This window comes from Silene latifolia, chromosome 5, assembly GCF_048544455.1.
Source record: "Silene latifolia isolate original U9 population chromosome 5, ASM4854445v1, whole genome shotgun sequence".
In the NCBI taxonomy this organism is placed as follows: Eukaryota; Viridiplantae; Streptophyta; class Magnoliopsida; order Caryophyllales; family Caryophyllaceae; genus Silene; species Silene latifolia.
Window position 1 is genome coordinate 90,372,905 of NC_133530.1, and position 24,853 is coordinate 90,397,757.

Here is a 24,853-nt window from a genome sequence, read left to right on the forward strand (position 1 = left end):
TTGTTGTCCTATTCCATTTTTGGGTTCTCAATTAATGGTTGTCCTTTTTATTTTAAGAATGAACTTAATGAACAATTTGATATTCCATCCTCAATTTGGTCAACTTGTTATCTTATAATTAGCCCCTTTCTCTTTGCTTGATTTTTGTGCAAAAATTAAAGGACAACAATTGACCGAGACGACGGATGAAGTATTATTATATAAGTAAAAGAATGAAAAAAATAATTGGTCCTATAGATATGTTTTTTCAAAAAATAATGTTTTCTCTAAAATACATTAAATTCTAAATATATGTTAAAATAATCTCTTTTTTATTGAATATAATAGAATTTAATACTAAATTTACTAACAAATGTAGGTGGTTCAGTGGTTTAAGATTTGATAAGTCATCTAAAGGTACTACCAGCTATGCCATGACAACTTCGTGTCTAATTTAGATACTTAAAAATATTAATTTCTGAAATTTCATGGGGTGCACCTGCCCCCCGGGACCCCCCCGGGTCCGCCCCTGGTCACATGCATAGCTTTTTACTCTTTAAGTGAACTATACAAAAACTACAAACACAAGCAAACTCACTAGTAATTCTATGGCTCTCCGAGATCCTTTTCTAGATATGATTTTGTCTAGCACTATAACAAAACCCAAAAAACACCCCACTCATTTTGTCCACACAAATTCTACCTACAGCCAGTCTTAAACTTAAACGGGTAAAATAATATGCATAAGACAGAAGTAGAATGTATAGAAAAAAAGTAAAAAAATTGTCTTATATACCCAAGTGAAATGATATTTGACCCGTTTTAATGTTATACTCAGATAACTCCGTCTTATAGGAGGCTGGCTGGTTTGTCCAACCTTTATGTTCCCTCCCACTCACTCTCTCTAAAACCACTTCTCTCATCCTCAAAAATAGTCTGCCTTCAAAACAGAGAACTCTGCTTCTTTCTTGTTTTTTCTTCAATGGATTTTTCATGCTAAATTATTCATTGTTCTTGCTGTGTCATCCATGGCTTCTGCATTGAACATTAATGAAGATGGTGTGACCATTAATAGGCAAGAAATTCAGGCAGCCATTGCTAAAGCTGTGGAACTAAGAGCACTCCATGCTGCATTAATGCAAGAAAATAATACTGCTCAGCTCAAGTTCCCTTCTTCTGCTTCTTCTCCGCCGCTGCCGCGGCCTGTTTCTCAGTTTTCTGCTCATGATTACCCTGTTTTTACTCCTGTAAGTCTCTCCTTGTTTTTATACAAATTCATAAAGTTTACTACTTTTGCATTCAAGTGATCTTGTTATTGATATTAATGTTATAACTCCTGTAAAAAAATTTCTTCAACAAAATGATGCTAACATTCTAAGCAACAATATTAATTGGGTATTTGACCATTTGCCTGTTGCATACTCCCTCCTCGGTTCGGTACAATTCACTACATTTTTTAAATTCTCCCTCACATATTTGGTCAGATGTAGTGAATTGGACCGAACGGAGAGAGTATTACTGTTAGACTTATAGGTCTAATGTTTATCTTAAGTCAAACTATAGAGATTAGATTGTTTGCTTAAATCTAAAAACAAGCTACAGTTACTGAAACTCACTTTAATTGACTTTAGGTTCTTTGAGTGAATTAGAAGTTACTAGCAAGCATCAATTGACTGCAGTAACTTTAGGTTCTTTCTTTGAGTGAATTAGAAGTTACAGTACTAGCTAAGCATCAATTGACTGTAGTAATAACTTATTCCACATTTACTCTGACATCATTTCCCTATCTTAATTAGTAATCCCTCCGGTCTAATCATTTGTTTACCTTTGACCCCTCACACTGAATATAAAAGGTAAACAAATGACTTAGAAGGAAAGAGTATTATGGTTGTTACAGATAGTGAATTAGAAGTTACTAGCTACAGATAGTGAATTAGAAGTTACTAGCTAAGCATCAATTGACTGCAGCAATTACTTATTCCATATATACTCTCAGATCATTTCCCTTTCTTAATTCTTACTGCCTCCGTCCTAATCATTTGTTTACCTTTGACCCTTCACAGTGAATATAAAAGGTAAACAAACGACTTAGACGGAAAGAGTATTATCGTTGTTGGTTTGAGTTAAATTTGTCATAATTTTTACATTGTTAACAGAGTTATGAAGTGCAAACTGGGAGCATACAGAACCATATTCGTCCAGCGGACGATACTAGATCGGTTGCTAGCTCATGCACAAATCATTGGTCGTTGCCGCAAAATTCACCAGGAATTGAAATTCCCAAGTCCAGGAGAAGGAACAGTTTAGGGGACTTCACATCAGTTTCATCCTGCAACAACTGTAAACCTGCAACTGTTATTACTGATGATGAGAGCAGGAGTATCAAGCATTCTAACAATATTGTCGTGCCGCTAACAGAATCTCACGCTGTAATGAATCCATCACAAGCAAAATCCCGTGGGATGATCCTCTCGTGGTTGATTCCTCGGTTGAAAAGACGTCAAAAGAATGGCAACAGTTCGCCTGTTAGAACAGAATCCGAACAAGCATCACAAGTTCTTAAGGATCTTGGGACAGTTCCGATAGAAACACTAAAGAAAGAGCTGATTGAGGCAAATCAGAAGAGGGATGAAGCTGTGACTGAAGTTTCAGAGATGAGATCCTCCTTTGGTGATTTGAGAAAAAAGCTCGAAACTTTGGAGTCTTATTGTGAGGAGCTAAAGAAGGCTTTGCGCCAAGCAGCGGATACTAATAGTATTTCAAAGAGGGGAAAGTTGTCAGATGGCAAAAATGGGGACGGTTCAATGCCGGTCAGTGAGGAAGTCATGATTGAAGGATTCTTACAGATAGTATCAGAAGCAAGATTGTCAGTAAAGCAATTCTGCAAGACACTCTTTGAGCAGATTGATGAAAACGATGACCAACTTAAGGAGAACTTGAACTTGGTACTAAAACCCCACAAACTCTCCGTAAATTCAAGATATTCCAAGTTAATAATCTATCATTTGGAGGCCATTGTAAACCAAGCATTTTACCAGGATTTTGAGAACTGTGTTTTCCGGAGAAATGGCACGTCAAAGTTACTAGATCCTCAGCAAGATCGACTGGCAAAGTTCCAGTCATTTGCAGCATTAAGAAACCTAAGTTGGAATGAGGTCCTGAAAAAAGGGACAAAGTATTACAGCGAAGAGTTGAGCGAGTTCTGTGACAATAAAATGAAATGCATTATTACAGCACTGAACTGGACTACACCGTGGTCAGAGAAATTGCTTGAATCGTTCTTTGTTGCAGGAAAATGTATTTGGTTATTACATTTATTAGCGTTTTCTTTCTGTCCTCCATTAATGATACTAAGGGTGGATGAGAATAGAACGTTTGATCCTCACTATATGGAAGATATCGGAAGTGATAAGCAGAAAGGGGAGAAACCAAGCAGGGTTAAAGTGATGATCACTCCCGGGTTTTACGTGCTGGATAAGATTCTTAGATGTAAGGTTATATGTAGGTACAAATCAGCCGCATAAGAAATAATTGATCGAAATGTAGATTAATGTATACTATGGTTTGCTGACTTGATTGAAGATAGATTAAAGGAATTGATTTCAGAAACTAGGAAATCTTTCTGCTCTTGGTTTTTGAAGACGGAACATTTCTGGTTTCGATTTCAGAAACACTCTTAATTCACTCAAAATTGACTGCATACCTCAAGTTAAAATCATCTTAGCAGTCTTGGTCGCGATTCTCTTAAGCTTGACGTTTCCCTTGTTAGGCGCCTTCACCTTACCTCGTCCCATCTTCGGCAACCAAGGTAATTTCTTTTTCGTTCTTTTACTCTTATGGCGAGCACTCCCAAGTATGTCCTTGTCGTCTTTGACCTTCTTAGGCTTCTTAGGATGCCTCGTGTGACGCATCAGCCCATCTACCAGTGTGCGAAAGTGTCCTACGTGTTGCTTCTTTTTCACCACACTCTTATTATCTGGTTTCTGGCGCCTGTCAGCTTTTCCTTTCTTACGATCATTTTCCCCACTTCGATGAAAAAACTTTCCAAGTCGTTTCAAAAGACCGACACCACCCAAATTAGATTCATCCCTATCATTATAATGATGGTGGTGGTGGTGGTGGTGATGGTGGTGGTGAAATATCGCCCCTATCTTCTTCCGCAACTTGCTAATTCTACCCACTGTTCTACCCTTTTCAACACGACGATCTTCCCTCCTGGGAGACCGCTCTGAACTCCCCTGGCTCGACGGACTTAGATAGTACCGATCTTGGCTGCTGTAGTCAGAAAATGTATCAGTATCAGTATTACTCGATGACTGGCGCGCTGTCTCATACCCATCAGCACATTCATCACTTCCATCGCTGTAAAGGTCACTTGACAGATAACTTCCGATTAATGAGGAGGGATAACCGCTTTGCCCGGCACTTGTTCCACTATAAGTAGAGGGTGAACTCCAGCTTGTTTCTTCGGATATCTGATTATTTAGCGTCTCAACACCAACTGCCAACTTTCGAAGTGCTGGAATCAGAGACTCAAATATGTCAATAGCCTCCTGCAGTCCTTTTGGAAAATCATCAAACTTTTCTGTGTTTTTCATCTCGCTTTTACCATCAATTCCGGATATTGGAGGCAACATAGCGCGTTTACCAGTGTTCTGGTGTATACACTTATTTTTTGCTTTGAATTCTGTAAGTGGCTTTGCAGGCACATAACTCGAAAAAGCAAAGGTTTGCGGCCAACCTACAAAAGCACAGGTATTCTCATTCGCGCTCAAGTTAGTCTGTGTCGCTGAAGACAGTTCCTCCAGAACACTCTGATCAGTCGTCCAACAGCGTTTCCTTCTTTTGCGTGGTTGGTTATAATAACCGCTTTCTTCTGATGCAGAACAGACATCGGCTTGTTGAAGGCGATTACTAGTGCTCTGGTGAACTGTTTCAGTTTCGCATAATGCAACAGACATCGTACTGAATTCAGCCGCCTTCTATCAAAATGAACAAGTAGACAAATAAATGTTACATATATTAACATTAGATGAATGTTATTAAAACAGCAAGGGCCGGAATCCTGAAAAAGATGGAAATACCTCTGCAAATGCCTCGAAAATCCTTTCAGTGCTAGCATCTAGCGTACTTAGAAAAAGTCTTGTATCTTCATCTTGATCCATAATAACAACTGTGAATAAATGAGACCTAGCTAAATAAGGCAACAATTGCAATAGTCGCAGTGACGGAGCCAGAATCTTTTACCTGTGGGGTCTATTCTAATGTAATTGTTAATCATTTCTTAATACGGGGTCTTAAAGACGCAAAATTTTCAAAACGGACAAATTTTAAGATAAAAAACGTCAATTGTCGAAAAGCTGTGGGGACTCAAGACCCACAACCATATATGTGGCTACGCCACTGAATTATAGTCATGTGAGTCATGTCGATTGCATTTCATTCAACGACTCGATTAATCACCATATTCTTGCATAACAACCACATTTACGAATCACAAAAATATGAAAAGCCAGCGGGGCCGGGCCCTTTCCCGCATAACTAAGGTCCTCCACTAATCGTAAGAATGACAAGTACCAAAATTAATGGTAGAACTAATTGATAAAACTGCCACAAGGGTTGATTGATTATATCCTAATGATGATTTAATATTTTATTTTTTTTAAATTAAAATGAAGTAAATAGTAAGGAAATAATTAAGACACCTCAAATTAATAAACAAACAGCGATGATGGTGAAAACGGGGGTGTTGCCGTTGTCGGTAATGGTGGTGGCTACGTCGTCGTCGTCGGATTTGAAGAGGAGATATAAGTTTTTGTTTTGCCTTTGTGGTAACGTGTGATTGAAATGAAACTGCTTCAGTTTTGCTTTGATTTTATTGTGATATGCAACGGTTTTTGGCGCCAAACCTTTAATATATCCCTTAGGCCGTGAGGCATGATAAGGTTAACACCGAAATTTGGAGGGAGTGTATCAAGTTATTGAGCAATCACAAATTTACTCCTATCACTAAATTCACTATATTTTCATAGGTGCAATTTTCAATGGGTCTCGAGTTCAAGCCTTTTTAATAGCAATTTTCTGTAATATTTACTTCCTCCATTCAACTCCAAACTACCATAGTACACTTTTCACGTTTGCCAACGCAAGTTTTGCGCGGTAAATATCATTAGCTACGTATATGCAAAAATTATAAAAGTTACATATTTTTAATGTACTCGTAAAGACGAATCAAATAAGATCCCACAAGAATATATTTTCACTTATATATTGAGAGAAAATTGCAATTGAAGATTCATTTGTGAATAGTATGCAAAAACCAATATGGTAGTTTGGAGTTGAATGGAGGAAGTATAATTTAAGGTTATGCTTCCTAGACTTTGGGACTGTCACCCTCAAATGGTTAACCTAGTGTACATGTTCACCCCTCAGATGGTTAACCTAATGTACGTGGTTTGCAAGCTATCATGTATACTTGAGAATTTAAACAATGCACACTAAAGATAACTGGTTTCTTCATCTAAAAAAAATAAAAATACTTCTATCACTATATCTTTAATGTATTTTTTTTTCTTTTTTTTTTTTTTTTTTTTTGAAAAACCACCCCAGGCGGTATTACCTCATATTAATGATATCATCGGAAATCAAATCCATAACATGTCGGGGCAGAGTACTAACCCAAACTTTCTACCGAGATGCGAAGAGCTTAAATGAGCCAGCTCATGCGCTACATTGTTATGTTTTCTAGACACAAACGACCACAAAATAGACTCGAAACCATTACACAAATCCAAAATATCATCAAGTAATAAATAAAACTCGCTTCTACCATTTGCCTTCGACTTCAGCGCGTCGATCAACACCTTCCAATCGCTCTCAATAACCAAACGCCTACACCTTCTTGCTTGAGCTTCCTTTAGACCAGCCATCACCACTTCAGCCTCCGCCATTTTGGGTTCCATGGTCCCGCTTCTGAACTCCGCCATCCCCCACAACACCCTATCCTCACTGTTACGGCAAACCGCTCCAAGCCCCGTCCCCCAACCTTCCTTAACACCCGCGTCCACGTTCAACTTTGCCCATCCTTCCTTCGGTTTACGCCATCTCCCTCGTCCCTCCTCTTGTTTATCTTGAACACCAGCCACCCTCACTTCGTCCTCCATTTCCTTCCTTAACTCTTCCACTCTTCTAGCCACCTTACCTGCATCCACCGCAACCCCATCGAAGACCCATTTATTACGAACTTCCCATATCGCCCAACACCCCATCATAAAAGTATCTATCTCACCGTCCTGGAGCTCCCTCCACACATCCTCCACCCACTCCCTCACCCATTCATACCCGCCAGCCATGCGCACACCAATTCCCAGCCTATCCCACAATCCACCCGCCCAACCACAACCCCGCACAAGATGGAGACAAGTCTCCATCTCATGCTCACACACCGGATATTTTGGTATCTCTTGTTGTGATCTCTTTTGTTTGGTACGTTGTTTCATAACTAACTATTCTATCCAATACTAGTAGAGATCCAGCGCAAATGCGCGGTTTTTTAGATAGGAATATTAGAGAATTTAACAATTATACTATTGGTATTTAACTGCATTTGAAATTTAATTATAAAATTTACTATTAATAATATTTTGTATTAAGAGCTAGAAAAAAGATTGTTCAACACTTTTACTCCGTATAAGATTGTCGAAACCGAAATTATTTTATTAACTTTGTTTTAAAAAATATTGTTTTTAATTATATCATTATATCTACTAAAGCCGTTATATAAACAACTAAAAAAAATTTAACCAAAATTTAAGTTTTTATATAGTATGGAGCAAAGATATATATTAAGTTAAAGAGTAAGAAAAAATATGTCTTAAGTTTTTCTTTTTAGAAGGAATAACAATTTATGAATACTCTCAAGTCTCAACCTGTATGTTTGTAACAAAAGATAGAAAAATAGAATTAATTAAAAAATATTTCCTAAAAACATATTCTTGGCCGTAATGTTTAGTTTTAAAAATTGTTCCGGGTGTAATTCCAGAGCAAGTATTGTTACCACCCGTGGCTTGTAGAATGACGTCTTTGCTTGAATCCTCCTTGCGGTCTCCTGAAACGATGTGATCTGGTGGGTCAAAGATAACCAGAGCAAGTATTCTGCACCGCTGACCAAGTCAACACACTGAGCAAGGTCAAAGATATCCACAGCAAGTCAACGACTTAGACAGCCTAGCCGATGCATCCCATCGGCCTGTCACCCGGGTCTCGGCCTGACAACCTGCCAGCCGGGACACATATCCGCGTGCTCACATCCAAGACCCTCGGCCGGCCTGCCATAGGTCCATCGGTCGAGGGTAGAACAATCTTTCCACCTGATAGCCACTTGGCCACTTGGCCACTACGTGACAAAAGGTGAAAGCCTATAAATACTCCTCAACCTTCTTTGAGGAAAGGATCCCCACAACTTAACCTAAATACACTATTCATCTGGTAATATCTCCCTTATCTCTCTACAATACATATCTAGCCAAGTAACACAGCTTAATCCTTTAAGTTTACTAACTTGAGCGTCGGAGTGAGTACGCTTGGCACAAAGCCAAGCCCTCAGTTCGTTCATTGTTGCAGGAGAGGCCGAAAGGGACGATAGAAGCAAGAAGGATTCAACTCAAGACATTATTCTACAAGCCACGGGTGGTAACGATACTTGCTCCGGAATTACACCCGGAACAATTGGCGCCGTCTGTGGGGAAGACACTAGAAGCTAGTCACATTCATTCCCAAACAAAAAAAAAACAAAACAACAAAAACCCACCCAAAAAGCTAAGAAAATGTCGAAACAACAAGACGCAGTCGCGACCGACGAAACCGCGTTCTGCCAAGATGATGCTTTCAACAACTCTGGAGTCGTGCAGCCCTCCACCGACGCAGTAATGTCCATCCGGGCCCTAACACTGATGTACGTCTCGGACCGGGGGGAAGCGCATAAGCTCGTCTCCAAAAACGAGAAGGATGAGGTGGTCAACGTCCAGATAGCTGCCCGAGGATGCAACATGCAATCCCTCAAAGAGGCAAGGAAGTCCGAAAAAGGAAAAAGCCCGTCCTTACAGCAGGAGGGCGACCTCATGGATACAACTAGCGGCTGACTGGGGAGGTGTGCCTGTGATGAGCCATTAGGGCATTGGTAATCTCGTAGGAATTTATGTAGCTGCGGAGGTGTCCAAAATAGCTGTGGACACCCCAACGCATGTTTTTACCTAATGAAAAACCATCCAAGCCTTCCATCAAAGCGAAATTTTCCCATCAGTTATCTATCAAGAAACAGATGTCGGCTCACACTGTCATACCGACAAGAGCGGCAATCTCTATCAAGAAACCGACGCCGGCTCACACTGTCATACCGATAAGAGCGGCAGTCTCCATCAAGAAATTAGCGCCGTCGCAGTCACCCCAAGTAGTAGACGCCACGGCAGTCACCCGAAGAGGTAGACGCCGTCGCAGTCACTCCAAGTGGTAGATGACACGTCTGTCGCGTACCTGTCAAAAATAACCAACTGGTTCCAACTAACTAATATAGCTAGGGAAGTTGGGTCGAATCCACAGAGAGGTAGGAATTTATCTGCTAGAACTAGGTTCGTCGAAGTAACCAAAATTGGGGGTTGTAAAATGTGGTTTCTAAACTAAAAGAGTAAGGGAAAGAGAAATAAGGGAAGAGAGTTTAACAGATAAAAGAGAATAGCTAAGACAAGCGGTTCACCACAATCGTCCGGTTGAGTAATCTAGGTCCCAGGTCAATGCAGTACGGTCTAGGGGGTAGCGAACGTCGCCTTTCGGTCCTTAATTCACCCTAAAGTGTAAACAGTTTAACTTTCGTCCTCGCTGCAATACTCTATTGCTCGCTACTAGTCTCCCCCTTCCAACCTTTCGGTCCAGGTCAAGGTCCACTAAGAATAAGGGTCTAATTGCGTCGACTCAATTAGGCAATTACAATTATATGTAGCATTTAAACAACAAAGACGGTGATCGATATTAACCTAGTAATTCGATCACTCTCCCTTCAAATCATGGATCCCCTATAGTCTTAGCATAGGGAATTAGCTACTCATGGTCATCAAATTAACAATAACAATAACTAGGCAATTTAAACTAAACATGATGAATAATCTATTTAATTGAACAGTTATAAAATAAAGAGGGAAAAGGAATTAAGAGGAATAAATACGATAAAGAATTAAATTAAAATGATAATACCGAATTCGAGTAGCAAGGTAGAGAATAGAATTCCCAAGAACAGTGATAAAGTGACGGATGAAATGTACGTCGTTAAGGAGAGATCGGAGTAACGTAGTGTTCTCCTCAGTCTTATACTGAAAATTGTCTTAAACCTAATCCAAGGACTGGTTACAAAAGCCCATAAAAGATTAGGCGGAAAATAAACTAAAGGCACACGGAAACCCCTCGATCGAGTAAGATTATTACTCGATCGAACTCCAAGTCACTCGATCGAGTTGGGTCAACCTCTCGATCGAGCACTTTTCCGCTGGTCCTCCTCGATCGACTCCTTCATCTGGTCGATCGACCAGTCTTGAGTATGTACGGCATTCGATCGAGCACCAAAGTACTCGATCGAGCTATATAGGCGCATTCAGGACTTGAATTTCTTCCTTAACTCAGCTCATACGTCCTCCAAGTGTAAGATTCCTAAGCTCCGGCTCCTTATTTCCCATGAATGCATACAATTGGGACAATTAAGGCTCGATTTAGCTCCTCCTCGGTCAATTCCTGCAAATTACAATAAACGGACCAAAGTAGAATATTCGGGGGTATTTGTAGCCAGATGCTACATAAAAAGCACGGAAATGCGTGTAAAAATGAGGTGAAAACCTTATATAAAAGACACGCATCAAATCTCCCCAAACCAAACCTTTGCTTGTCCCCAAGCAAATATGAATGCAACTAAGGGTGAACAATAGAACGGGACCAACGCATCAGCTACAAATCATCCAATAGAACCAATTTAATGCAACAAAATGACAAAGTGGCAACTGAAAAGTGCAAACGAGTTAAATTAATGTTTCAAGCTTACTGAACCGTCGACCTTGCAAGATTCAAAGATGTCGGACTCTCACGGGTCGCTCGTCACTCAAAATCAGGTAAAGGGTGAGTATATATGTGAAAGATAGGAAGAAGCAAGACGCTCACCTAACTCGACCTATAAGAACACGCATGCAGTTAACATGAATAAAGTCTCTACAACCGTACATATGCATTCCAACCATACTAGTGACCAAGACACGTGCCGAGGACTTACATTTGGGTTAGTGAGGCAATGGGTAAGAAGGGGCTAAAATGAATTTGGATATTTGGGGTTATTAGCCAGGCTAGCAACAACGGATCCAAACTTAGACTGCATCCCAACTTCGTACTCATAACAGCAAGATGAACGGTGCAAAATTATGCACTAAACTCACAAAACACCAAAAAGTCATCAACTCCCCATAAAATATAAATAAGGCATGGGAGTGTGAAACATTGAGCAATTCTCATTCTTTTTCATTCCTTTTTTTTTTCTCATTTTGAATTTTTTTTTTCTTTTTTACGATTTCTTTCTTTTCTTTTTGTTTCGTTCATTTTTTTTTTCACAATTCAACACATTTTATTTTCTTTCCCTTCAATTCTTTCACCATCTTCTGAAATCAGATGAAATAACCAAATTGCAAAAACACATTCCAAGAACTACTCGTTACTAGCTCAGCTAGGGTAGGAAATATTATAGAAAGTAGTTGGTGGGCAAAAAGGCAATTTGGCTATGTGAGGCTCATGGGTAGAATGAAATAAAGGGGACTGCCTCTCCTAACACGTGTCACCATCCACAGACCGAATGCATACAGGTATTAAGAAGACTAGACTCATGCTTATGCAAATTAATGTTACATGTCTTAAAGAGAGTACTACTCACATTCTAAAAGAAACCGGTCATGAATGTCACCAGTTTAATAAGCTCTAACCTCAGAATGTTATTGTAGCTTGCCGACATAGAGAATCAAGTCTATTCGTTCAGATAAAAGAGAAACAAAAACTCGTAGATTATGCACATAGTCATGCCAGCTAAATGTCAGGAGTATGCAGGGCTCAAGTAAGGATTCAAAGTAGCGTCAATGTTCAAACGTTCCGACTCAATTTAAACATGAAAATGTGAAATTTTTTTTTTTTTTTTTTTTTTTTTGAATTTATGATTTTTTGGAATTAATTAAAACAACAATGCATGCGGAAATAAATAAATTAAAACAAGCAAAAAAATGCAAGAAACAAGCAGACACAGATATGGATGCATACCTCCCCAAACCAAACCGTACAATGCCCTCATTGTACCAAAAATAGGGAAAGAAATGCAAACTAAAAAGAAAAGGAGGAGTGGAGTCGGAAAGCTTACAAAACGTCATATAGCGGGACCTCCCCAAACCGACCATGAACATGGGAGGTCAAGGAAAGTCAAACTGTAGCGTTGTAGACGTAAAAACAGCCCGGAGATCATAATCGCCGATCGAGCGCTGCGAACAGATCGATCGAGTGAACAGTGTAACGAAGGGATCGATCGATCGATTACCCACTCGATCGAGTAGGTCCGGTTATGGATCTGGTCGATCGAGGACATCATCCTCGATCGAGTGGTAGCCGCGTCGAAAGTGCTCGATCGAGCTCCAAAACCCTTCGATCGAGTACTTTTAGCCTGCAAAGGACGCATGAAAGCAAGGAAAGTACGAGAAATTGTTCCAAAAGCAAATCTAAATGTTAACTTAAAGCTAAAGAAAAGCAATTAAAACAAAAAAACAAATAGTTCAACAAAAGCATAAATAAAACTCGTCCGGCCGCCTCCCGAGAGCGGTTTAAGAGGTCCCGCACGACCTTTCTGGTATCAAGTTACTGGCGCGTCGAGCTCGTCGAAGCGCAGGACTTCAACGCGGTTGTCCGCTTCACTCGCCTCATGGTAATGCTTCACGTATTGGCCATTCACCTTGAATCTGCGGCCTTCGAGTCTTCAAGTTCCACGGATCCAAACTTAGTGACGGGCTGTCACCGTATATGGACCACTCCACCGGACTTCACTTGCCAGAAATAGTCTCAATCGGGCATTAAACAAAGAACACCTTCCGCCCCCACATGAAACTCCCGAGGTAGGATTCTCTTGTCATGCCATCTCTTCGTCTTTTCCTTGTAAATGCGCGAGTTATCATAGGCATTAAGCCTAAACTCCTCTAATTCATCAAGCTGCAAAAGACGATTCGACCACACGCTTTAGGATCATAATTAAGCTCACGAATTGCCCACCAGGCCTTACATTCCAGCTCAACGGGTAAGTGACACGATTTCCCATAAACTAACCTATAAGGTGATGCACCAATTGGTGTCTTAAAGGCGGTTCTATAAGCCCATAATGTGTCATCTAGCTTAAGACTCCAGTTTTTCCGTGATTTAGAAACTACTTTAGACAAGATCTCTTTCAACTCGCGATTAGAGACCTCTACCTGACCACTAGTTTGGGGATGATACCCCAAACCACGCCGGTGTTGGACACCAACTCTGGACAGTATGGAAGTGAGTTTCTTTTCCTTAAAATGCATCCCCCCATCACTAATGACGACCCTAGGGACACCAAAACAGGGGAATATGATCTTTTTGAACATTTTTATCACGGTCTTACCGTCACAATGAGGTGAAGCAATTGCCTCAACCCACTTTGACACATAGTCTACAAATACTAAAATGTATCTGTTACCTTTCTGCTGGATGGGAACGGTCCTTGGAAATCGATGCCCCAGACATCGAAAACCTCAACCTCTAGGATGCCGTTTTGTGGCATCTCATGTCTCTTCGAAATGTTCCCCGATCGTTGGCATGTATCACAAGTGAAACAAAAGACTTGGCGTCGCAAACAAAGAAGGCCAAAAAACCGATGAAGTACCTTAGCCACGGTGCGCGATGGACCGTGGTGACCACCATATGAAGAGGAGTGACAGCCTTCCAAGACTATTTTGGTCTCCCACTGCGGAATACACCGTCTGTAGAGACCGTCTGCGCACATTCCTTAAACAAGTAAGGATCATCCTGTAAATCTTGTTTAGCGTTATAGAGAAAACGCTTCTTCTGCTGCGAGAGAAGAAAGGTCGGGCGGCGACTTGCCACCGACAACGGTTAGCTATATCGCATACCAGGGTTCCTGGTCAACAATAGACGATATAACAGCAATTAAAGTATCGTCCGGAAAAGAATCATCAATAGGTAGAGAATCTTCCCCTTCTTGTCGCATCAGTCGCGACAAGTGATCAGCTACAACGTTCTCAGCTCCTTTCTTATCCTTGATCTGTAAGTCAAACTCCTAAAGAAGGAGTATACACCTCAGTAGCCGCGGTTTGGCCTCCTTCTTAGCAAGGAGATGCCTCAAAGCTGCATGGTCAGTAAAAACAGTGACTTCTGACCCAACTAAATAAGTACGAAACTTTTCTAAGGCATAAACTACAGCTAAGAGCTCCTTCTCAGTGGTGGTGTACTTCACTTGAGCCTCATCCAGAGTTCGGCTCGCATAGTAAATAGCATTCAATGCTTTGTCTTTCCTCTGACCTAGCACCGCTCCTAGTGCATAGTCACTCGCGTCGCACATGATCTCGAACGGCAAGTCCCAATTGGGAGGTCAGTATGATCGGCGCAGAGACTAAGGCCTGCTTTAACTGTTAAAAGCGAAAAAGACAAGCATCGATAAAAACAAAAGGGGCATCCTTAAGCAACAGCTGTGTAAGTGGTTTAGCAATTTTGGAGAAGTCCTTGATGAACCGGCGATAAAAGCCAGCGTGACCAAGGAAGCTCCTCACCCCCTTAACATTAACAGGAGGTGGTAATTGCTGAATCACTTCCACCTTTGCTTTGTCAACTTCTATTCCCCTATCGAAACTAAGTGCCCTAAGACAACTCCCTCGTTGACCATAAAGTGGCACTTCTCCCGATTCAAAGACAAGATTAACCTCAATACAAATAACTGAACACTTTCTCAAGGTTAGACAGACAGTTAGAAAAATCACTTCCATAAACACTGAAATCGTCCATAAAAACTTCCATGATAGACTCAATATACTCTGAAAATATCCCCATCATACACCTTTGGAAGGTAGCAGGGGCATTGCACAAACCAAAAGGCATTCTGCGGTACGCAAAAACGCCCTTGGGACAGGTAAATGTAGTCTTGGCTTGATCGTGCGGGTGGATAGGGATCCGAAAGAACCACGAATACCCATCTAAATAGCAGAAAAACTTATGTGAAGCTAACCTTTCTACCATTTGATCAATAAAAGGAAGGGGGAAGTGGTCTTTCTTGGTGGCGGCATTCACCGTGTCGTAGTCTATGCACATCCGCCAACCGGTCACTACTCGGGTAGGTATTAATTCATTTTTCTCATTCTTAACTACAGTTGTCCCTCCTTTCTTCGGGACTACCTGTATTGGGCTTACCCATCTAGAATTACCCACCGAATAGATAATACCTGCATCCAGCAGCTTCATTACCTCAGCCATCACAACATCCTGCATCTTCTGGTTCAGCCGACGCTGACCCTGCCTGCAAGGTTTGTGATCCTCCTCCAGCTCTATCCTGTGCATACAAATATCGGGACTAATCCCCGTGATATCATCCAAAGAATAGCCCATTGCCTTCCCTGTTTTTCTTAAGTACACACTAACAAAGAAGTTAGCCGATCATCACTAAGCTTGGCACTAACGATGACGGATACTTGTTCAGTATCGTCTAGAAAAGCATATTTAAGATGAGAAGGGAGAGGCTTACGTTCCGGTACCTTTACCTCAATGGAGCAAAGAGTGCTGATCATTTGCTCCACCTGCTCTCCGTCATGCTCATCTAAATCATCAACAAGTAGATCCAATGTAGCGTCATCGTCCTCGGGCTATCTCGCACACTCATCAAAAAGCATGAGAGCTTCCAATGGGTCCTTCATAAAAGAACCCGACCAGAAGTCATAAATAGACTCATCAATGATATCGACCGAATAGCAAGTGTCCTCTATCATTGGGTGGGCTAAAGTGCTAGGCAAACTAAATGTGATAGCGTCATCCCCTACTGCAAGAGTCAGACGCCCTTGTCTGACATCGATAACGGCCCCAGCTGTACAAAGGAAAGGTCTTCCTAAAATAATTTGGGTCCGGGTGTCCTCAGCTATATCCAAGACAATGAAATCTCTTTGGGATGTAAAGCTTGCCTATTTTCACAAGCACATCCTCCAAGACACCTAAAGGTCTCCTAACAGATCTATCGGCCATCTGTAGGGTAATGTTAGTCACCTTGAAGTGACTCATCTTCAATTGCTTGCAAACAAGAAGGGGCATGACACTGACGCTAGCGCCTAAATCACAAAGGGCGTTATCAATAACCAAATTACCTATGACACAGGTAATAGAAAAGCTGCCCGGGTCTTTCATTTTTGGAGGGGCCTTATTTAACAGTAGGTTACTAGACTCTTCCATAAATGAGATCGTCTCAAATTCGCTCAAATTCCTCTTACGCGTAACGATATCCTTCATAAACTTAGCGTAAGTAGGAACCTGAGTGACAAGTTCAGAGAAAGGAACAGTTACCTGAAGGTTCTTCACGATGTCCACGAACTTACCGTACTGTTGCTCGACCTTTACGTCCTTCAGACGACTTGGGAAGGGTACCCTGGTAGCGATGAGTGGTCCCGCAACCTTTCATTTACCCTTATCAACGCGTGACGTCTCCACAGCAGGGGAAGATGACACGGTGGCGGTATTAGATAGCGAATTAGCAATTCCGCCACTTACTGTACTGGATCGAGTACCGTTACTGGTCGATCGACCAGTTTCTTCTTCAATATCACTCGATCGACCTCTCTTGTCACTCGATCGAGTGTCTTCTTCAGCATGGTCTCTCGATCGAGTAACTTGGAGTTCTATACTTCTCGATCGACCGCCATTGTCACTCGATCGAGTGACTTGATGATTAGAACCGCTCGATCGAGTGGCTGAGTTGCTCGATCGAGTGGTTACTTCACACGCAGCAAGCATTTCCTGCAGGAACTCGTCCAAATCATCGTCTGAATCATCATTAGATGCCAATATTTTGTCTTCTTCATGATGGAAGTTCATTGCACTGACTGGGTCACAAATTGGAAAAAACTTGGCTTGATCCGTGGCTTTGTGTCAATCGTGCGACTTGTTCCTTCAATTCGATATAATCAATCAGATTTACGTGACATACTCAAAGATAATGGACTTCAACTCGGCAATTTCTTCTCTTGAAGAGGGAGAAGCCGGTCGTGATACTGGCGTAGAAGGGGCGACAACGCTCTTTATCTCTTCTTATAGCTGGGAGAAAGGAACTCCCTGCTTGAACTTCTTATATGCAAGAGCGCGCTCTATACTCGCTACACATTCGTAGAGATCGTGCCCTTCTTCACCACATCTTCCACATGGCTCTGTATGCTCTGTAATCGTAGGCATCTTGGCAAAAGCAAACTAGTCCGCAAAACTATCAAAACTTGCGAGTGAGATCACCTCAAGAAATAAATCCCTTGAGACAAAAGACAAACTTAATTTAAGCAACAAAATTGCGCCACCTCCCCGGCAACGGCGCCAAAATTTGACACGTCTGTCGCGTACCTATCAAAAATAACCAACTGGTTCCAACTAACTAATATAGCTAGGGAAGTCGGGTCGAATCCACAGAGAGGTAGGAATTTATCTGCTAGAACTAGGTTCGTCGAAGTAACCAAAATTGGGGGTTGTAAAATGTGGTTTCTAAACTAAAAGAGTAAGGGAAAGAGAAATAAGGGAAGAGAGTTTAACAGATAAAAGAGAATAGCTAAGACAAGCGGTTCACCACAATCGTCCGGTTGAGTAATCTAGGTCCCAGGTCAATGCAGTACGGTCTAGGGGGTAGCGAACGTCGCCTTTCGGTCCTTAATTCACCCTAAAGTGTAAACAGTTTAACTTTCGTCCTCGCTGCAATACTCTATTGCTCGCTACTAGTCTCCCCCTTCCAACCTTTCGGTCCAGGTCAAGGTCCACTAAGAATAAGGGTCTAATTGCGTCGACTCAATTAGGCAATTACAATTATATGTAGCATTTAAACAACAAAGACGGTACCGATATTAACCTAGTAATTCGATCACTCTCCCTTCAAATCATGGATCCCCTATAGTCTTAGCATAGGGAATTAGCTACTCATGGTCATCAAATTAACAATAACAATAACTAGGCAATTTAAACTAAACATGATGAATAATCTATTTAATTGAACAGTTATAAAATAAAGAGGGAAAAGGAATTAAGAGGAATAAATACGATAAAGAATTAAATTAAAATGATAATACCGAATTCGAGTAGCAAGGTAGAGAATAGAATTCCCAAGAACAGTGATAAAGTGACGGATGAAATGTACGTCGTTAAGGAGAGATCGGAGTAACGTAGTGTTCTCCTCAGTCTTATACTGAAAATTGTCTTAAACCTAATCCAAGGACTGGTTACAAAAGCCCATAAAAGATTAGGCGGAAAATAAACTAAAGGCACACGGAAACCCCTCGATCGAGTAAGATTATTACTCGATCGAACTCCAAGTCACTCGATCGAGCTGGGTCAACCTCTCGATCGAGCACTGCTCGCTGGTCCTCCTCGATCGACTCCTTCATCTGGTCGATCGACCAGTCTTGAGTATGTACAGCATTCGATCGAGCACCAAAGTACTCGATCGAGCTATATAGGCGCATTCAGGACTTGAATTTCTTCCTTAACTCAGCTCATACGTCCTCCAAGTGTAAGATTCCTAAGCTCCGGCTCCTTATTTCCCATGAATGCATACAATTGGGACAATTAAGGCTCGATTTAGCTCCTCCTCGGTCAATTCCTGCAAATTACAATAAACGGACCAAAGTAGAATATTCGGAGGTATTTGTAGCCAGATGCTACATAAAAAGCACGGAAATGCGTGTAAAAATGAGGTGAAAACCTTATATAAAAGACACGCATCAGTAGACGCCACGTAACACGCTATCAAGAAACAGATGCCGGCTCACACTGTCATACCGACAAGAGCGGCAATCTCTATCAAGAAACCGACGCCGGCTCACACTGTCATACCGACAAGAGCGCGCTCTCCATCAAGAAATTAGCGTCGTCGCAGTCACCCCAAGTAGTAGACGCCACGGCAGTCACCCGAAGAGGTAGACGCCGTCGCAGCCACTCCAAGTGGTAGACGCCACGTAACACGCTATCAAGAAACAGATGCCGGCTCACACTGTCATACCGACAAGAGCGGCAATCTCTATCAAGAAACCGACACCGGCTCACACTGTCATACCGACAAGAGCGGCAGTCTCCATCAAGAAATTAGCGCCGTCGCAGTCACCCCAAGTAGTAGACGCCACGGCAGTCACCCGAAGAGGTAGACGCCGTCGCAGTCACTCCAAGTGGTAGACGCCACGTAACACGCTATCAAGAAACAGATGCCGTCTCACACTGTCATACCGACAAAAGCGGCAATCTCTATCAAGAAACCGACGCCGCTCACACCGTCATACCGACAAGAGCGGCCTCCATCAAGAAATTAGCGCCGTCGCAGCCACCCCAAGTAGTAGACGCCACTACAGCCACCCGAAGAGGTAGACGCCGTCGCAGCCACTACCCAAGTGGTAGACGCCACGTAACACGCTATCAAGAAACAGATGCCGCTCACACCGTCATACCGACAAGAGCGGCAATCTCTATCAAGAAACCGACACCGCTCACACTGTCATACCGACAAGAGCGGCGGCCTCCATCAAGAAATTAGCGTCGTCGTAGCCACCCAGTAGTAGACGCTACTAGCCACCCGAAGAGGTAGACGCCGTCGCAGCCACTCCAAGTGGTAGACGCCACGTAACACGCTATCAAGAAATGTATGCTTGCTCACACCGTCATACCGACAAGAGCGCAATCTTATCAAGAAACCGACACCGCCACACCGTCATACCGACAAGAGCGGCAGCTCCATCAAGAAATTAGCGCCGTCGCAGCACCCCAAGTAGTAGACGCCACGCAGCACCCGAAGAGGTAGACGCCGTCGCAGCCACTCCAAGTGGTAGACGCCACGTAACACGCTATCAAGAAACAGATGCCGCTCACACTGTCATACCGACAAGAGCGGCAATCTTATCAAGAAACAGACGCTCACACACTCGTCATACCGACAAGAGTGGCAGTCTCCATCAAGAAATTAGCGCCGTCGCAGTCACTCCAAGTGGTAGACGCCACGTAACACGCTATCAAGAAAACGACGCCGACTCACACTGTCATACCGACAAGGGCGGCAGTCAATAACGAGGAGCACTCGCCGGCTGATACCGTCACACCGGCAAGAATGACAATCATCCTCAAGAAATAAATACCTCGACGGTCTCTACCAGCGCAGTCGATACTCGCAAAGTGATCAAAACGCCTTAGAAGCGTCGCACAGTTGAGGAACACACTCTAAGACCGCCTCGGCCAAGCCAAGGCGGAAACAGAGGCAAAAAGAAAAATATAATGAAACAAAAAACGCTAAGTACAGATTGAGATGCTCAACTATTAGCACAAGGGAAAGGAAGATGAGATAAAGACCTCGGCCAGGCCGAAGGCGAAAGAAACGAACTATTATTAGAAGATAAGTTACAAGTAAGATTACAAGTGAAAAGAATACAGACTACGGCCGTCCCCACAGGGATGAGCCGAAACACAACCTACCAAAGTTGTACAAAAAAAGCAAAAGCTACAATTATGTTCATGTACCAAGAGATAGCGGGGGGGAAGGACTGGGTAATTGGCCCCCGAACAGCTGAAGCAGATCTGCTGTAAACTTGTTCTCATCAAGCAGCACATGGTAGTATGTGAGGAGCTGAAACAGATCTGCTGTAAACTTGCTCCCCTAAGCTCTCGTTTGCCGCCATCGATTTCGGTAGCGCATCTTCTTCGAGTAACAACCAACAGACTTTTCTAGCAGCCTCAGCCTTGGCCTCGGCAGCCTCAGCTGCCCTCATCCTTTCGGCTTCTTCCTTAGCCACCCTAGCCTTCTCAGCAAGAGCTGCTTTCTCCGCGGCCGCCTCCCTCTCCATCTTCGCCTTCACCGCCTCCTTGGCCTTCTCCACCGCGGCTTTCTCTTTAGCCTCGAGCTTGTCATCAAGCAGCACGTCGAACCTGCCCCACGGGAAAGAACCATCGAGAGGGAAAAGCTCCCCGATAACTTCCCTAGCAGCATCTTCGGCCAAATCCCGGAACTCGGCGCACAGTTTGGGGAGCAAGACGGTTTGGAGCATCTCGATGTCCACCTCCTTTTGCTTGATGATGGCCTCTTTGCCCCGAACCACCTCCGCCTGAGCCTTAAACAGGCCCCTGGACTCGTTCCTCTGCTGGAGATAGAGGTCGGCACGCCCGAACAAGGTCACATTTCCTCGCGACTCCGCAGCTTCGGCGCCGCGGCCTCGGCCTTAGCCCTCTCAAGAAGGACCTCCTTTTCGCCGTCCTCCCTAAGTTTTCTCTCGGCCCAAGAGCGCCTTCTCGCTTCTCCCCTAAGCCTCTCGCTCATTGAGGAGATCCAGGCTTCGCCGACGCGGCCACCCGCTTAGTGGCGTTACGCTCATGAACAGCCCGAGCCACGGCCTTCTCTTGCTCCATGAGAGACGAGCACCGAAACCACGTTCCACCTCGCCAGCTCCCTAATTAGCTTCGTGCCTTCCTCTATAAGCTCGGAGACGGAAGCCTTCTGGGGTGAAGAGACGGTGGTGACAATTTGACCACTAGCCCGCGGCTGGGAGACGAAAGCCTTCTGGGATGAAGGGTTGACGGTGGCGCCTTGGTCACCAACCTGCGAAGAGGACCCCACCGCCTGCTGCCCAACGTGAGCAATAGCCGACTGCGGCTGGTCTGCAGAAATTCAATTAAAACATCAGTATCAACTTTGACTTATCAGAAACACCTAATGGCACGGCTAAATTTAAGCCACAAGCTAGATAGGTACCATGTTTGGCCTTTTTGACCGGAGGAGGCACTTCCTTGCCAGCGGTAGAAGCTGTCCCTTTCCTCTTACGGATAAGGGGAGATCCCTCTGCGTCGGAGTCCCCCTCATCGGGAATATCAACAATCTCCACCTTCTTAGGGGAGGGGATGGGGGTTTTCCGCGTCCGACGCACTACGCCGCTAACAACCCTCGTCTGCGCCTCCTCCTTGCTCAAGACCTTCAGTCGCTGTTCCATAAGATCATTCGGCGACGTCCTGCGGTCATGGGCTAGAGCCTTGGGATGCAAGTTAGCAACGGTTTTATCTTTGTGCAGCCCCATTCTGCGAAGAAGATCCTCAGATAGGTCCGGTCCAAAGTAGTCTGCAAAAGAAACAAAGCAAGAGTCAAGTAAAGGAAATAAATCGAAGTTCGAGGATAAAGGAACATTTAGAGCGGCGATGGGCCTCACACCGACCCCACTCACCCCGTGCTAGGGCCGGTATGAGGCCGACATAGCAAAGCGGCTCATCCTGAAGAATGATCTCGCGTCGGGGAATCCATCTCTTCGCATCCCACTCTTGTCCACCTCAAAGAGCCTCATTGCCAACCTCTCATCCTCCTTGAGATGGACCCTGCTGGCATCCATTTTCAGATGCTTCCGGGTAACCCATCTGTCATGCTCCGCCCTAGTCTCACACCGCAAATTAACTTGGTGCTGGAAGGAGCGGGGCAGCGGATAGTCATCCGGCACTTTAACGTACACCCACCGACCTTGCCAGTCCTTGCAAGAAGAAAGTTTGTCAACAGAGACATAACCACCTTTCTGTTTGCACACTGTACCATCCGACGCTGCCAGAGATCGATGGTTTAAGATGATGAAGTCGGCGGAATAAATTCACCGTCGGAGCCTCTCCCTTAAAGAGACAAAGCCGACAAAACCGATTATGGTTCTCAGCGCTGGTGCAGTTGGGCAACGGCAACGTTCATGGCTCTAATTATGGCCATAACGTACCCATTCAGCGGAAACCGGAGCCCGTACTCCAAATGCCGCATGTATACGCCGGTGTGGCCCGGTGGAGGACAACAGACGGACTGACCCTCCCCAGGGATAACAATTTCGTATCCCCTACCAAAGAAAAAATGGCCCTCGAAAAATTTCTCGCCGGAACAACTGGCAAGCTTATGGGACCAAGCACGATCAAGGCGAACCTTACAGGCATCGCCGTGATCCATGACGTACTGTCTCCCCTCACTAGGACGAGACCTTTCCTCCTCCTCACCGAAATCATCACCAAAATCACCATAAGAATCATCATCCTCCCATTCCTCCGCAATTTGAGGATCAACTTGAGAGAAGGAGACCTAGGGCCCCCCGTTTACGCAGGTTTACTAGGTCCAAAGATCGAAAGACATGATTCACAACAAATTACTTGCAAGAAAAATAAAAAGTTTGCTTGTTTACCTTAAAGAAAAACACTCGCCGGGTCAAATACTCCGAAGATTAAGAAGACGAAGACAACCCTTGAAAGTTGGGAAAGATGAAGATTTTGGAGAAAATTTTCGAAAATAAAATGGAGGCCAAAATCACGGAATAACTGCCCTATTTATAGAGAAAAGCCTATGAAGAAGGACCAATCAGGGCACAGCCCATGAAGCGTCAACCAATCAGCGAACATACACGTGTCAAGCATGCAACCGCGGGATGTCAATCGTTGCAACAGTTGAATGTCAATCAATGCAACAGTGACCAAACGTTTTCAACACGCCCATTCACATCTCTTCGACTGTTCATCTCCCTCAACAAATTCCTAGGTATCTAGTCTCCGCCGGCCACCCGATCAACCAAGCTAGGAAGCACGCCGGGGGGCAATCAAAATCAACCTAAGACTCTACCATTTTTGGTCTCGGCCAAATATCATGTTCTTTTCCACATCGGATACCCTTTACGCATCCATGTGGAGGGGGGATATGGTGTATGATACGGCCTAACAAGAGCCACGCCGATGCACAAGAAGAAGCCGATACAGAAAATTTGCGAAAATTACTTGCGCAGAATATACGCTCAAAAGTACATCGGAGCCCATACCACGGCATAGACTACGGCGGGGGCAAATTGATGGGGCATATTCTCGCACCGTGACCAAGTCAACACACCGAGCAAGGTCAAAGATATCCACAAAAGTCAACGACTTAGACGGCTAGCCGATGCATCCCATCGGCTGTCACCCGGTCTCGGCCGACAACCTGCCCCGGGACACATATCCGCGTGCTCACATCCAAGACCCTCGGCCGGCTGCCCATAGGTCCATCGGTCGAGGGTAGAATGCAATCTTTCCACCTGATAGCCACTTGGCCACTTGGCCACTACGTGACAAAAGGTGAAAGCCTATAAATACTCCTCAACCTTCTTTGAGGAAAGGATCCCCACAACTTAACCTAAATACACTATTCATCTGGTAATATCTCCCTTATCTCTCTACAATACATATCTAGCCAAGTAACACAGCTTAATCCTTTAAGTTTACTAACTTGAGCGTCGGAGTGAGTACGCTTGGCACAAAGCCAAGCCCTCAGTTCGTTCATTGTTGCAGGAGAGGCCGAAAGGGACGATAGAAGCAAGAAGGATTCAACTCAAGACATTATTCTACAAGCCACGGGTGGTAACGATACTTGCTCCGGAATTACACCCGGAAAAATTGGCGCCGTCTGTGGGGAAGACACTAGAAGCTAGTCACATTCATTCCCAAACAAAAAAAAAAAACAACAAAAACCCACCCAAAAAGCTAAGAAAATGTCGAAACAACAAGACGCATCGCGACCGACGAAACCGCGTTCGCCAAGATGATGCTTTCAACA

At 43.7% G+C, this 24,853-nt stretch overlaps 3 protein-coding genes across 3 annotated transcripts; 1 reads left to right on the forward strand and 2 right to left on the reverse strand.

Annotated features, from left to right (window-relative positions):
• Positions 1-546: 546 nt before the first annotated feature.
• Positions 547-3,588, forward strand: LOC141657867 (IRK-interacting protein-like). Its single transcript, XM_074465250.1, has 2 exons — positions 547-1,226; positions 2,136-3,588. Exons 1-2 carry the CDS (start codon positions 1,008-1,010, stop codon positions 3,501-3,503), a joined length of 1,587 nt encoding a protein of 528 aa, XP_074321351.1. The 5' UTR covers positions 547-1,007; the 3' UTR covers positions 3,504-3,588.
• LOC141657868 (uncharacterized) lies at positions 3,050-4,977 on the reverse strand. Its single transcript, XM_074465251.1, has 2 exons — positions 3,683-4,977; positions 3,050-3,137 (listed from the first exon to the last, which is right to left on the reverse strand). The coding sequence occupies exon 1, from the start codon at positions 4,938-4,940 to the stop codon at positions 3,684-3,686; it is 1,257 nt and encodes a 418-aa protein (XP_074321352.1). The 5' UTR covers positions 4,941-4,977; the 3' UTR covers positions 3,050-3,137; position 3,683.
• A 1,646-nt stretch (positions 4,978-6,623) lies between these two features.
• Positions 6,624-7,409, reverse strand: LOC141655750 (uncharacterized). The gene has a single exon (XM_074462812.1). The coding sequence runs from the start codon at positions 7,407-7,409 to the stop codon at positions 6,624-6,626; it is 786 nt and encodes a 261-aa protein (XP_074318913.1).
• Between the last annotated feature and the right edge of the window lie 17,444 nt (positions 7,410-24,853).